Source organism: Hylobates moloch, unplaced genomic scaffold (assembly GCF_009828535.3).
Source record: "Hylobates moloch isolate HMO894 unplaced genomic scaffold, HMol_V3 SCAFFOLD_4, whole genome shotgun sequence".
NCBI lineage: Eukaryota > Metazoa > Chordata > Mammalia > Primates > Hylobatidae > Hylobates > Hylobates moloch.
The window spans coordinates 42,041,239-42,057,466 of record NW_026652279.1 but is presented as its reverse complement, the minus strand read 5'-3'; the positions used below and the strand labels follow the sequence as shown (position 1 = coordinate 42,057,466).

Sequence of the window (16,228 nt, the reverse complement as noted above, 5' to 3'; positions counted from 1 at the left end):
ACAGGTAAATATGTACTGTACAACGTTCTCTATAGCTGCAATTTTATTCAAATTGCCTGCCACAGTTTTATGAATGTTGGTTGTATTAGTCTGTTCTCATGCTGCTATAAAGAAATACCCAAGACTGGGTAATTTATAAAGGAAAGAGGTTTAATTGACTCACAGTTCTGCATTGCTAGGGAGGCTCCCAGAGACTTACAATCATGGTGGAAGGCAAAGGAGAAGCAGGGACCTTCTTTACAAGACGGTAGGACGGAGTGAGTGCCAACGGGAAATGCCACTTATAAAACCATCAGATCATGTGACACTCACTCACTATCACAAGAACAAGATGGGAGAAACTGCCCCCATGATCCAGTTACCTCCACCTGGTTCCACCCCTGACACGTAGGGATTACAATTCAAGATGAGATTTTCAGTGGGGACACAGCCAAACCATATTATTGGTAGAAGCCTCCAAGCAGCTAGGTCACACATGAAGGACAATTTATGACTTATAGCAATAGCAGCAGCAGAATATCAGCATTTTTGTGCCAGTTCCCTGAGCTCCAAGTCCCACAGGGTGATGTGAAGAAAGCCAGATGATATCCACATATGCACTGGGTTGAATTACAGGAAAGGAACAGTGAGCTTAGGAAACTCAAATATTTAGTTGTGGGCAGTAAAAATGTCTGACTTTTGCTCCCAAAGTAGACACTACCTTTGTTTTCCAAGGTTGTTTCCTACACAAAGGAACAAAGGCAAACAGTGCCACCCCTTGAAAGACATGCAGAAGGCCGGGCACGGTGGCTCACACCTGTAATCCCAGCACTTTGGGAGGCCAAGGCAGGCAGATCATGAGGTCAAGAGATCGAGACTATCCTGGCCAACATGGTGAAACCCCATCTCTACTAAAAATACCAAAATTAACTGGGCGTGGTGGCACACACCTGTAGTCCCAGCTACTCGGGAGGCTGAGGCAGGAGAATCGCTTGAACCTGGGATGCGGAGATTGCAGTGAGCCAAGATCGCACCACTGCACTCCAGCCTGGCGACAGAGCAAGACTCCATCTCAAAAAAAAAAAAAAAGACATGCAGAAACATGTGCGCCCATGGAGAATTATCTCCCAATGTTACTATGTACTTCATTTTAATTAAATTTTATGAACTAACATCTCTTTCCAATATCAAAGTTATTTTAATACAAGTAACCTCAATGACATGACCTAATTTCACAAAGGTTGTGTATTAGTGATTTATTGCTATTACTACGGACTGAATGTTTGTGTCCTGCCATAATTTATATACTGAAACCCTAATCCCCAGTGTGATGATATTTGAAGATGCAGCCTTTGGGAGACAAGTAGGTTTAGATGATGTCATGAAGATGGAGCCCCCATGATGGTATTAGTACCCTTATAACAAGAGGAGGAGACCAGAGCCCTTTTGTTGTACCCATGTGAGGACACAACAAGAAAGCAGCACTCTGCAAGTCAGAAGTAAAGCCAGGATCCTTGCCAGGTACTGAATTGACTGGCACCTTGATCTAGGACTTCCCAGCTTCCAGAACTGTGAAAAATAAATATCTGTTGTTTAAGCCACCGTCTATGGTATTTTGTTATTGCAACCCAAGGAGACTAAGACAGCTGTATAACAATATTACCACATACCTGGTGGCAATACATATTTATTATCTCACAATTTCTGTAGTCAAGGGCATTACTTAAGTGACTTCTTTGATTAGGGTCTTACAAGACTTGAATCAAGCTTTCAGCCAAGACTGTGGTCTCATCTGTGGTTCTACTGGGGAAGAATATGCTTCCAATCTTATGTTGTTGACAGAATTCAGTTTCTTGCTATTGTAGGACTAAAGGCTTTGGTTTCTTGCTGGCTATCAGTTCGAGGCTACCCTCAGCTCCTAGAGGCCTCCTGTAGTTCCTTGCAAAATAGGGTTCCCAACATGGTCACTTACTTCCTCAAAGCCAACAAGGGAGAGAGAGCCACCCAGAAATATGGGCATTACAGTCTTATGTAAGAGAAACATGTAATTACATCTATCCTATCATATTTGGCATTTTCTATTGGCTAAAATACTCGAAAAGAGGGGATCACATGAGAACATGAACAACAGGAGGTCAGGATCCAGGGGCCACCTTAAGAATCTGTCTACCACAGGTCGATTATCTAAAGTGAAAATTGATTATACAAATGGAGTCATTCCTGTTATACCCAACTAAAATTTAGAGTTAGAGGACCATAGGGGTGAAAAAACACTCAGGTCTCAAAAGCCTGCTCCAGAAACTATCCCACAAGCCCAATCCAATGAAACAGCTGCTACAATTTTAAGACTAGTGTGACAACAAATGGCTGCCATGACTTCAAAGCTTGTTTTACCTAGTAACTTTTGCCACCCAGCAATCAGAGCTTGCCAGCTCCTGCAAAATGCCACAAGCACCAATGAGCTTTCTTTCATAACAACTTAAATGACCTTTCTCTTTTCCCAATGAAACCTCAACCATTTCCTTTTTTTGTTTGTTTTTTTTGAATATATTGGAGACCACTTCAGTTTGTGTGTTTGTCCCAGATTGCAATCCTATCTCTTTGTTTATTCCAAAATAAACTCTTTTTGCTTGGAGATTAGTCTGTATATATTTATCTGTTATTGACATTACATGGTGTCAGAAGTGAGATGCAAAGCAGATTCACTTGGAAAGATAATGGCCCCTGGAACTATGGTGTGCAGTACTCACAGTCAGACCCCTTGAGCCCCCTACTTCTGCTGGTCATCTTTTTTCACCCCAGTGAGTCTTTCCTGGGTTAAACACCTTTTTTTTTCTTTGGATTTGAGTTCTTCAGCTTTATTTAGGATTTCTTTATGAAGGGCCTTTCCTCTCCTATTTATTAGGCCTCCTATTTATAAGGGATTTGAAGAAGGCTTTGTCATTCTTCCCAGTGAGTATGTACTTTACTCTTTGGTTCATTTTGTGTGCTTGGTTTTTATTTTGGCTCTTGTGTGTTTGGTTTTGCACTGACTCACTTGGGTATGTTTATTTACAAATGGACTCCCCAAATTCAAGGATATACCAAAATAGCCCCCCCAACATTGGGGACTCTAGCTTGTAATATGCTTAAGGATTATGGTCCATCTTGCTACTCTTTTTTTTTATCTCAATGGACCAATTACACTAAAGAAAATTTGGAATTACAATGGCCATCTCTTGAACTCCCTATCTTGTTTTCTTAGAACTAAATTAGAAGGCCATAGCTACAAAATTAAATTGCCTGAAAGGAGCATAAACTTTAAGTGGTATCTTGAAGCATCTAAATGTATTCAAGCCTCAAAAATCACCTAACTCCAAAATACCATCGCTAAGTTAACTAAGACAGATAAACAACTAAAGGAAGATTTTAAAAGGCCTTAGAAACTCAGAGTCTTTCTGCTACCCTGGTACCACCACCTCTCTCTCCTCTCTACCCTTCCCTTTCTGAAAACCCCACTCAATCCTGATACTTCCTCCCCTACTACCCTCCCAGCTTCTGATCCCCATCCTCAACCTATAAAAACTCATCCCTGTAGGGTTAGACCCATTAACAATCCTGAGGTTCCTTAGATTGCCTATGTCCTTGGAATAAGGCTGAAATCCATGTTAAAGCCAAGGAATTTCCTAAAGTTACCCAGGACGCTCTTTGCTTTGCTGATGAATTTAACATTACAATTGAAGCTTACTAGCCCAGCTTCTCTGATCTTAATCAACTTGTCCACATGGTTGTGGGAGAAGGCCAGGCTAATCACTGGGTGAAAAAGGTCAATTGTGGCTGGGTATGGTGGCTCACGCCTGTAATCCCCACAATTTGGGAGGCTGAGGTGGGCAGATCACCTGAGGTCAGGAGATCGAGACCAGCCTGGCCAACAGGGCGAAACTCCGTCTTTACTAAAAATACAAAAATTAACCAGGCCTGGTGGCACAGATCTATAATCCCAGCTACTCGGGAGGCTGAGGCAGAGTCATCTGAACCTGGGAGGCAGAGGTTGCAGTGAGTCGAGATCACTCCACTGCACCCCAGCCTGGGCGATAAAGTGAGAGACCCTGTCTTAAAAAAAAAAAAAAAAAAAAAGGAAAGAAAGAAAAAGGTCAATTGCACACACCCTGTATTAGTCTGTTTTCATGCTGCTGATAAAGACATACCCAAGAAGGGGCAATTTACAAAAGAAAGAGGTTTAATTGGCCTTACAGTTTCACGTGGCTGGGGAAGCATCACAATCATGGTGGAAGGCAAGGAGGAGCAAGTCCCATCTTACATGGATGGCAGCAGGCAAAGAGTGAATGAGGAAGATGCAAAAGGGGAAACCCCGGATAAAACCATCAGATCTTGTGAGACTTATTCTCTACCACGAGAACAGTATGGGGGAAACCATCCCTGTGATTCAATTGTCTCCCACTGGGTCCCTCCACAACATGTGAGAATTATGGAAGTATAATTCAAGATGAGATTTGGGTGGGGACACAGAGCCAAACTATACCATTTTGCCCCTGGCCCTTGCCAAATCTCATGTCCTCACATTTCAAAACCAATCATGCCTTCCCAGCAGTCCCCCAAAGTCTTAACTCATTTCATCATTAACTCAAAAGTCCATGGTCCAAAGTCTCATCTGAGACAACACAAGTCCCTTCTGCCTATGAGCCTGTAAAAAAAAAAGCAAGTTGGTTATTTCCTAGAAACAATGGGAATACAGACATTGGGTAAATACAACTTTTCCAAATAGGAGAAATTGGCCAAAACAAAAGGGCTACAGGGCCCATGAAAGTTTGAAATCCAATGGGGCAGTCAAATCTTAAAGCTCCAGAATGATCTCCTTTGACTCCATGTCTCATATCCAGCTCATGCTGATGCAAGAGGTAGGTTCCCATGGTCTTGGGCAGCTCCACCCCTGTGGCTTTGCAGATTACAGCCTCCCTCCTGGCTACTTTCATGGGTTGGTATTGAGTGTCTGTGGCTTTTCCAGCTGCATGGTGCAAGTTGTCAGTAGATCTACAATTCTAGGATCTGGAGGACAGTGGCCCTCTTCTCACAGCTCCACTAAGCAGTGCCCCAGTAGGGATTCTGTGTAGGGGCTCCAACCCCACTTTTCCCTTCTGCATTGCCCTAGCAGAAGTTCTCCATGAGAGCCCCGCCCCTGCAGCAAACTTCTACCTGGGCTTCCAGGCATTTCCATACATATTCTGAAATCTAGGTGAAGGTTCCCAAACCTCAATTCCTGACTTCTGTGCACCCTCAGGCTCAACACCACATGGAAGCTGCCAAGGCTTGGGGTTGGCCATCTGAAGCCATGGCCTGAGCTCTATGTTGGCCCTTTCAGCCATGGCTGGAGTGGCTGGGATGCAGGGCACCAAGTCCCTAGGTTGCACACAGCTTGGGGACCATGGACCCAGCCCATGAAACCACTTTATCCTCCTAGGCCTCCAAGCCTGTGATGGGAGTGGCTGCTGTGAAGACCTCTGACATGCCCTGGAGACATTTTCTCCATTGTCTTGGGAATTAACATTTGGCTCCTGGTTACATATGCACATTTCTGTAGTTGGCTTGAATTTCTCTTCAGAAAATGGTATTTTCTTTTCTATTGCGTTGTCAGGCTGCAAATTTTTCAAACTTTTACGCTCTGTTTCTCCTTTAAAACTGAATGCCTTTAACAGCACCCAAGTCACCTCTTTAATGCTTTGCTGCTTATAAGTTTCTTCCACCAGACACCCTAAATCATCTCTGTCAAGTTCAAAGTTCCACAAATCTCTAAGGCAGAGGCAAAATGCCACCAGTCTCTTTTCTAAAATATAACAATAATCACCTTTACTCCAGTTCCCAACAAGTTCCTCACCTCCATCTGAGACCACCTGAATCTGGATCTTATTGTCCATATTGCCATCAGCATTTTGGGAAAAGCCATTCAACAAGTCTCCAGGAAGTTCCAAACTTTTCCACATTTTCCTGTCTTCTGAGCCCTCCAAACTGTTCCAATCTCTGCCTGTTACCCAGTTCCAAAGTTGCTTCCACATTTTCAGTTATCTTCTCAGCAGTACCTGACTCCTGGTACCAATTTACTATATTAGTCCATTTTCATGCTTCTGATAAAGACATACCCAAGATGGGGCAATTTACAAAAGAAAGGTTTAATCGGGCTTACAGTTCCACAAGGATGGGGAAGCTTCACAATCGTGATGGAAGGCAAGGAGGAGCAAGTCCCATCTTACATGGATGGCCGCAGGAAAAGAGAGAATGAGGAAGATGCAAAAGCAGAAACCCCTGATAAAACCACCAGATCATGTGAGACTTATTCACTACCACAAAACAGTATGGGGGAACCGCCCCCATGATTTAATTATCTCCCACCAGCTCCCTCCCACAACACATGGGAATTCTGGGACTACAATTCAAGATGAGATTTGGGTGGGGACACAGAGCCAAACCATATCACACCCCTAAAACAAATATGTGAAATATGTAAAAAGTGCATGCATTCATAATGATATCAAACAAGCAAAAACTTTGTGGTTAACTCTGGAGTTTGGTAGGGCACCGACTCATGTCTCTGAAATTTCATAATTAAAGAGAACGAATCCAGCATTTACCCAGTCTTTCCTCTAAGAGGCTATCCTGGTTATCTCAGGATAACCAATGAGTTTGTATGAAAAAGTTCCTTTTATAGAAGAACCTCTGGTAATAAATAGAGAATTATTGAAAGTATTAGAAATTCACTGCTGTAGGATAAAAGACTTAAGAGACATACCAAAATGCAACATGAGGACTTTTTTTTGGATCTTGACTGGAACAAACCAACTATAAAAGATAATTTGGACTCAAACAGGAAAATTGGAATATTTATAGTACTAAGGAATTATTGTTAATTTTGTTAGATATGATAACGGTTGTTAAATTTTAGAAATCTGTATCAGTTTGAGATGCAGACTAATTTAAGGGTAAAATAATATTATGTCTAGGATTTCTTTAAAAAAGAGGGGAAGGAAACTGAAACTTGATTGGCAAAATGTTGCTAAATGTTGATTCTGAGGGATGGGTTACTTGAGGGTTTGTTATTAAAAGTAGAATCACTTTTGCTTATGTTTAAAATTTTCCATTATAAATACTTTTTAAAAGCAGAGCCAGTGCCTACCCCAAGTCATCTTCTGTTATCTAATGCCCAGGACTCAGAAAGGGTCAGCAATCTCAGATCAACAGTTAGTGATGACCTAACCCACCCTAAACACTGATGCTAATGAGTGAGGGGCAAAGTTCACAGCGTGCTAAGGAGCAACATTTAGGAACCTGACTGAATTCCGCAGCTCTCGGGACAAGCCCCCTGGAAAAGGGCTGGGGGAAGGGGCGGGGAGGCACCCAATTATTCTAGAAGGTTCTGAGATCTCCCAGGGATTTCCAAGAGGCTACGAGGTGTAACTGGCAAATCAATGACTTAAGAGTAGCTTTCTCCCAGCCTCCCCACTGTCTCTGGAGTATAGAGAGAAGCGAGCCTTTTCCTCTTCCACTCCGCCGCTCCCCTCTCTTCTCATCTTCCCCTCCACTCCCCTCCTGACCCTTGTCTGGCCACTCCTGCTTTCACTTCTCTCCACTCCTCTTCGGCCCGGTCCCGAGGCCTCCTCCCTCCTCCTTGCCCCGCCCCCCTATCCCTGCGCGCCCGCGGCCGTTACCATAGCGACGTGCAAGCAGCAGCCAGGCTTGACCCGCTGGTCCACTGCTGGCCGGAGGAAAGAGGCGGCACCATGAGCCACGCAGTAACCATCCAGGAGCCCCAGGCCCAGCCGCAGGTGTCTCAAACTCGGTACCGGGAGAGGTCGCGGGCTGGGAGCCACATCTCCAATCGAGCGTATGATTTTCTGTACGGTAAGGACAGCCGCAGACCTTCCTCCGCGTTCGTCGACTCCTGGGCCAGGTGGGCTCCCAGATGGTGGGACCTGGCCAGGGGCATGGCGAACGAAACACGACCCTCTGAACTGACCTCTTGCCCGCGGTTGTCCCTGGTCGGGTGGGGGCAGCTCCGAGCCCTCCAGGTGGCCGCACTCAGGTTGGGGTCTGGGGTTCGGGTGCATCGAAAGGCGCGGGTGCGCTCCGCTTCAGGGGGCGATCTTCCTGAAATCTGTTCCGGGAGTTTTGGTACCCAGAAAAGTATGCAACGATTTGTAGACTCGGAGATTCACTCAACGTTCCTGCATAAAATGCCCTACGAAAATGATCTTTTCTCTCCAACTCTCTGGGCAAATCCAAGTTGGGCGAAAAGAAGTGCCAGTTTATCTCATGCTTGTTTTTAGGTTTTGTTTTGTTTTTTTTTTTAACTTCTGCGTCAAAGCATTACTTATAGACTGGGTCCGCTGGCTCCTCTTGGGCCAATAAAGCCCCAGTTTATTTTAACGGCTTGGTTGTCCATTTTATGTTTTCTCTCTCTCCATGCTCCTTGAGTTCCTTAAGTTCTTGTTCTATACATTTTTGTAGCCTTCTGAGCACCTATTCTAGTGCTGATACATATACTAGGCGCTTCAATAAATAAATGTTTATTGAATTTGCCGTGGCAAGAATTGTAACCAGCTAAGCATGATTTTTTCCAGTTTTGCCCTCTGCAATCCCAGGTTTTTCACCTGAACCTTGATTGCTTTCAGCAATGTGGTGTTGCTTCTGGGAATCCCAGTCTCCTTTGTGTGGGGATCTCTAGGGTACACATTCCTAGATAGAGGCTGTGTAATGATTGTGACATATTCTGGCCAGTGGTTTTCTGTATGTACTCTTGGATTTGTGAAATAAATCAAGTTAGCTCCTGTAAACACATCACCATGTTTTTTTTTCACGGGTAATTTGAGAAGGAGGACAAACATCTCCCCAAAATATTAAGCTGGTTGTTTCTTTGATGCCGAAGTGCCTCTTTTACAGAGGAATTGCTAAATGTTTCCATGTCCCTTGCTAAGAACAGAAATTCACTCAGAGTAGATCAAATAAAAGTTTGGATTGTTATAAAACAGACAATCTCGCCGCTATTCATGGACAGGAAGCGAAGTATAGCCAGGGCAGATGAGAACCTGGACGGGGAAAATCAGAACTAAGATGCTGTGCTCTCCTGCTTTCTTTCTTTGACCTTATGACCTTTCACCTTGTTAGGGTTGCCACATTTAGCAAATAAAAATACAAGAGGCACCGTTAAGCTTGAATTTCAGATAATGAATAATATTTTAGTATAAATTTTTGTCCTGTGCAATATTTTGGAACATATTTATACTAAAAAATTATTCATTGCATATCTGAATTTAAATTTAACTGGGCATCCTGTATTTTATCTGGCAACTCTAGCCTTCTTTCTATGTATAGTCAAGCCCCAAGTTATGATATTTCAGTCAACAGTTGACTACATGTATAAGGATGGTCCCATAAGATTATAATGAAGTTGAAAAACTCCAATTACTTAGTGACATTGTAGCTGTCATGACATTGTAGCTGTCATAACATTGTAGCACAATGCATCACTTTTTCTATGTTTAGATATACAAATACCATTGTGTTACAGCTGTCTACAGTATTCAGTACAATAACATGCTGTATGGGTTTGTAGCCTAGGAGCAATAGGCTATACTATATAGCCTAGGCGTGGAGTAGGCTATACTAGCTAGATTTGTGTTAAGTACCCTCTGATATTTACACAACGATAAACTCACCTCATGACCCGATTCTAAGAATGTATCCCCATCATTAAGCAACACGTCACTATGCTTGCTTCCTTCCATCTGACAGAAAGCCTCTTGTGTATGGATTTCTCTTACTATGATAGGGACTAGGGTGGCATGCTTCTTGACTAATTAGCCCTAAAGCTCACCACCAATTGTATAGCATCTTTGTGTATTGTAGCTGAAAATTTAAGTTAGAAATTTAAGATTGGTTGTTGGCTGGCCAATGAATTGACTGGCCTTGGGCCAGGTTTCCACCTTGACAGAACTGTGGTGGTGCAAAGTTGAACACCTTTCCAGGCTCTTTTACCCTTCCCTACAAAGCCCTATGTGATCAGTTCCCTAGTTACTTCTCTGGCCTCTTATCTACTCTCTTTCCCCTCCTTCATTCTGCCTCATTCATCCTGGTTTCTTTGCTATTCTTCAGACGTATCAGGCATGTTCCCATCCTAGGGACTTTGCTGTTCTTCAGATGTATCAGGCATGCTCCCATCCTAGAATGTTCTTCAGATATCTAACTAGCTAACTCCCTCACCTTCAAGTCTCCTTACATGCCACCTTCTCAAGGGCCTGCCCTGACCACCCTAGTTAAAATTGCAACCAATCTTCCTTACCCGATTTCTTCTTTTTTAAAAATAACAACCCTCAAATTCTAGTGTGTAATTTGCTAGTTTATTATGTTTGTTATTTATTGTCTTTCTCTCGTGAAGTCAAAGATTTTTGTCGTTTTGTTGATGTATTCTAAGCACCTAGATAGAGTAGCCAGTCAATAAACATGTGGTGAATGAAGGAGCAAAAAGAGCCTGAGCCTCTTGCAGTTTTTCAGGCTTGGTGGGAATATCCAATGTCTGCATTCAGTAAATCGTATTTGTTGGGTTACTAATGAATTATTAGGTTTTAGGAATTGACACACATTATCCAAATTCAAAAGAGACTTATTTCTAAATCACAACCCCCAATTTATTAATTTCTATGGAGAAATATGTGTTACCATGTTATCTAGACTAGCTGGTCAGGGTATTTGCCTCCCCAGAGACAAGTCTACTTGGGAAATCAAGTGTATCTGAAGGCTGCTCGTTAATTTAATGGCAAATCAGTTGATTTTAAAGGGTGGTACAGTATAGTCAATCATGAATACTCTTCATCACTTTAAAGATATACCTGATAAACAGATACTTATAATAGCGGGGCAATATTTTGCTGAACTTTGTAAAAATAACAGTCCCATCATCAGCAAACTTACAAACTTAAGGGGTGAATTCTGAAGATAGCTGATTTTTTTTTAAACGTGTTTACCAATTCTGAGATATCATGTGGTTTGCATCTTTCTAGTGCACCAAATATGGGAGATAGTATAAATGTATTGCTTCTTTCACTTGCAAATTGGCATAGTGCATATATACAAAGTCTTTCCCTTGAAGACTTTTTTGGGCTACCCAGGCTCAAAAGGAGTTTTGTTCATAGGAGAGAAGAAAGTGTGTTTAGGGTGTAGTACTTGAAAACATGCTGGACTTTCTTTATGAATTCCACTTCCGTAAGCTGACTTGGAATACTCAGAAAAGAAAAACATCTTGACAACTGTTGCTGGCAGAAGTGGTAGAGTAACAGGGCCACATGCACAACAGAGCATGAGCTGCTGCAAAGTCAGGCAATATTTAAACTTTTAAATTTGTTTTCCAATTAAGAGATTACATTGCTTTGCCATTATTCTCAGCTTAGGGGTAGATATGTTCTATTTGTTATGCTACTTGATTGTTTATTTTGCAGATCCATTGTTTATTGTGTCAAGTGAGAAAGACCACACACAGGCAAATATCCAAGCCACCCTGATTCGCAGCAGACTGGTATGTCTAATTCATCAGCCAAGGCTACCTAATGAACCCGAACCATCTAGTTTGCCTAACTGCATTGATCAGATTGACTAATCACCAAATCTTCACTGGATTTTAGGTTCCACAGAAATTACCTTGCCAAGATTACTAGGGGGCAAAGCATCTTAATACTTGTGGCTCATTGTGAGGATTAAGTCACTAATAATGAATAGAGAACCCATAAGCTAATTTATTTCAATGGGATAAATATAATAATATATGCCCATGTTAAAAGAATTTAAGTAGTACAAAAGCATATACAGTATGCAGTAAATTCTAGCCCTGCTCCCCACCCCCTCCACATAAACAGCCATTGTCATCAGTTTCTTGGGCATCTATTTAAAGATATTCTGTGCATGTAGCAATAACCCCTCTTCTTATGCTGTATACATTGTTTTGTATGTTTTTAAAAAGAGTTTACAATGTAAATAAAATGCCTTAGAAAAGCTGATGGTATCATTTTGTCCTTTGTCTCCCTTCCCTAACATTAGAGAAAAGTTCCCAGGTTTAAAACCATGTTCAGTAACCTGATCCATTATCCAAGATATTCTCTATATTGGAGCAAGTCAGATCCTGTCCCACCATTTATCAGTCGGGAATGGAAGGGACATGAGGAGAAACACAGAGCAGCCCTCCGGCAGCTCGCCACGTAAGTGTCGGGTGGCTCCAGGGCCTAAAATAAATGCATTAAAAACATTTTTTTAAATTCATTTACCATGTGTGGTTTTAAAATGTTCAGTTGTGGTGTTATACTTAGGCCAAATTTTCTTTCTAAACCTCTTTTGACTAAACAAGCCTGATTATATATAATAGATATATGATTTTGTCTCGTGTGTGTGTGTGTGTGTGTGTGTGTGTGTGTGTGTGTATAGATATATATAATGACAATGACAACTCACCGCCAAACGCAGGGATGACTGAGTTTGTTGTTGCTTGGATCTAACTTAGCAACTGAAAGTGCTCTTTTCTGCTAATATCTAAAATATTTTTTGGAAACTTGCGGCCAAAGCACCTTCAAGGATAAGTCGAATTCTTTATTCTTTTAATTACTTACAAGTTCACATTTAGTAAATTAAAAATTATAAAGCCTTTTAGGCTGGACATAGAAAAACTGTCTTTTGGCCAGGCACGGTGGCTCACGCCTATAATCCCAGCACTTTGGGAGGCCGAGGCGGGCAGATCATGAGGTCAGGAGATCGAGACCATCCTGGCTAACATGGTGAAACCCCGTCTCTACTAAAAATACAAAAAATTAGCCGGGTGTGGTGGCGGGCGCCTGTAGTCCCAGCTACTCGGGAGGCTGAGGCAGGAGAATGGCGTGAACCCAGGAGGTGGAGCTTGCAGTGAGCTGAGTCAGCCTGTGTGACAGAGCGAGACTCCATCTCAAAAAAAAAAAAAAAATTGTCTTTTAATATTTTGTTATTCTTGTGTGCTTTTAATTAAAATTGGGCATTTTTGTATGTGGGATTTCATAAATCCACTCTTTTCTCAGCTCTTCCTCCCTCTGACTAAGTCCTGGTCTCCTGGCTCAGGGCAGGGGAAGAATCATATATACTCTAAGTTGTGTATGGCAGTCAAATGCAGGTTATGGAAGACTTTACTCTCAGTATGAGATACTCTGTGTAGCTCCTACTCTATACACAAGAAATATTAAATAGAAATTATATGTGGAAATATTTTAGACTTGAATAATGTTTTCTTGCTTCGTTTTAGAACTGACACTTCTTTTCAGATGCCTAGAGAAGTTTATGAAGATCCTGAAGTTACTGGAAAGAATCGCTATAAATACTTTGAAAGGTAGAACGTAATTACTAATGAATATTTGAGCCCTAATATTATTAGAGAACCTCTTTATGGTAATAATAACAGTTATCATTTTTCAGTGCATACAATGTGCCAGACTCTATTTTAAGTGCTTTACATGCATATCATCTAATCTTTACAACAGAAATGTAGGCTAAGATATATATGATCCCCGTTTTACCAATAATGAAGCTCAGACTGAGAAATGATAAATAGATTGCTCAAGGTCATATAAGCTAGCAAGGGGTAGATCTAGGGTTCAAACTAAGCCTGCCTGACTTTAGAGATACTGATTGCAACTAAGAATATGTATTTGAAAACATTTGAAATGAAGTCATCAAATGAATGAGACACAGTGGAGATACCATGAAGTCATAGTGAAGGGGAAACTTGTGTTCAGAGGGATAACATTTGTTCTCTTTGTGTGAATCTTGCCCAAACCAACATGGCCAAAAGATTCGTTTTATTTCATTTGTGATTTATGCTCATGCAATAACCATATACTCAAATCAAATTAAAATTAGATGGGGATTTCCTTATATATCTTACTGGAGTTAGAAAAAATAGTCTTGATACCACATCTGCATAAGCTTCCTTGAGAAAGTAAATTTCTAATCCACATTATTATTTATGAGCAACCTCCTTATGGAAATTTTGTGATGCTGACTTTTTCAGAGAAATGTTAAATTCTTAACTGTTAACTATACAAGTCTTAACTTTTAGGGGGAGGCTTTAGATTAAATCATTGTGAATTTCAGAATGTCTCAGGAACTTGAGAAGTTGCTGGGAACTAATGGCTGGCTGAAGCCCAAGTACAGGGCTTAAAGTGTGGCTTGTGTGGCTTCTTCAAGTGTGATTTGTTTACCATCTGAAGAGAAAATACTGGAGTGTTTATTAAGAATGCACATTCATTGGCTCTGCCCTATATTTACTGAATCTCGTGGGCCAGATCTGGGAATCTGCATTTTAGACAAGAACCTCCCCACCCTGCAGCGATTTTGTATATCCAGAAGTTTGAGTAACACTGATAGATGGGATATTTAAGCTCACTGATTTTTAAGGGACAAATATTAGAGCTGGAAGAGAGCTTAGAGTGCATTCATTGCAAAAGTCCCACACATTTATATTTTCTTTTTCCTCCCAGGCCTTTTCTTCCATTTTTTCAGCAGATGCCATTCAATGTTGTTTATGCCGTGTCCAAGTAAGTAACCATTATTTGAATGGTTTATTTATTGTTTGCTTCCATATTTTTTCTTAGAAGATAGTTCTCTAAATCACTATTTTTCAAATTGTGGATCACAAAGCATTAGAAGGGTATGAAATCTTCTAGTGTGTCATGAGCAGCATTTTAAAACATGAAACAGAATAGAAAGTAACCAAAGCATCAGGTATATGGAGGGTAAGTTGGTTTTTGTTTATAACCTTTGTTTCAGAAAAATATATGCATATGTTTATATGTATATGATGGATTATGATATAAAATGTATTTCTTAGTGTTGTCCATTTGTGCTGCTATAACAAATTAACAGATTGGGTGATATAAATAAAATAAATTTATTTCTTGAAGTTCTGAAGGCTGGGCAGTCCAAGAAGCAAGGCAGTCCAGTGGGCAGTCAGTGTTGGTGAGGGCCTTCTTGCTGTGTCTTCACATGGCAGAAGAAGCAAATGCTGTGTCCTCACGTGGTGGAAGGTGGAAGGGCAAAAAGGACCTATGCTAGTTCTCTCCAATCCTTTTATAAGGCACTAATCTATTGATAAGGGTGGAGTCTTCATGACTTAATCACTTCCCCTAAAGGCCTCACCTCTTAATACCACCACAATGGGGACTAAGTTTAAACATGAATTTTGGAGAAGACACAGACACGTATTCAAATTGTAGCAGTTGTAGTTTAAAAAAGTTGAAAAGTGCTTTAAATATCTTCTTTTGCTTCTCTGAAACACTTATGTGATGACAGTTCTTCAACATTTCATTAAATAAACAAATCAGTCACGTAATATTTTTTGAATGCTAGAATTTTATAACTTAATAACCATCTAACCTACACAGACAATGTGGTATACAAAGATAAATAAAACATGGTTTCTGCCCCACAACAGAGTGAACCAAGGTAAGAGGGAGGTAAGGGACAAGGGCTGAATCCGAGACAAATGTGTATTTCTCATCTCTAGTTTCAGGACAAGACAGCAGACTGGTAGAGTATTCCTTTAAAAATCTAATTTTTGCTACACTCTTTCCTCCGTTAATATAATTTAATATTTCTATAAGAGAAAAAAGTCCAAGGTATTCATGAAATTATCAGGAATAGAAACCTTTTTTTAAGGTCTCATATTTCTGAATACAAATTTATTCAGGACTAGGTTTTCAAGGGTGCATTTAGAGAATATAGTTATACCTAATAATATATATCATCATATGAATAGGACATATGTTATTAAATATCTGTAATCCTCAAGATAAATGCTAGTTATGACTCTACTTCACCCTTGACTTTTTTTTAAGACTGTGTGGATGCCTTTGGCTCTTTATAGAGATGGAGTACAGATTCCCTGCTCTCCCCAGACAGAGCAACTTCCTGGGGTACCAGTTTATCCAGAAATAGCTGTAGACTTACATTCTATGAAATGTTTTGTATGAGCAAAAGGGGAGCTATGAGCTATGTAGATCCCTAAAGATCCTTCTGGTAATTCTTTAAAATCAGGCTCACTGAATTACCTGCTTTGGAGGTCATAACTGCCTCAGTCTAAAAGTTGTTAAACTAATTCTAGGGAGTTCAGAGGCCTGCAGTGATGAACACCATGACCTCCCTGACTCCTCCCTAAATAACTGTGACACAAGGGATAAAGATTCCATCCAAGAGTTAA

At 40.9% G+C, this 16,228-nt stretch overlaps 1 protein-coding gene across 2 annotated transcripts in view; it reads left to right on the top strand.

Moving 5' to 3' along the window:
- Positions 1–7,673: 7,673 nt before the first annotated feature.
- CFAP91 (cilia and flagella associated protein 91) overlaps positions 7,674–16,228 on the top strand; it is a 51,310-nt gene continuing 42,755 nt past the window's right edge. The window contains exons 1-5 of one of the 2 annotated variants that reach the window (XM_058437448.1): positions 7,674–7,869; positions 11,460–11,536; positions 12,055–12,212; positions 13,277–13,360; positions 14,511–14,567. In XM_058437448.1, coding sequence (XP_058293431.1) covers positions 7,749–7,869; positions 11,460–11,536; positions 12,055–12,212; positions 13,277–13,360; positions 14,511–14,567 — 497 coding nt within the window. In that variant the 5' untranslated portion in view covers positions 7,674–7,748. The remainder of the gene's footprint in view (positions 7,870–11,459; positions 11,537–12,054; positions 12,213–13,276; positions 13,361–14,510; positions 14,568–16,228) is intronic. The other variant, XM_058437447.1, reaches the window with a different exon arrangement.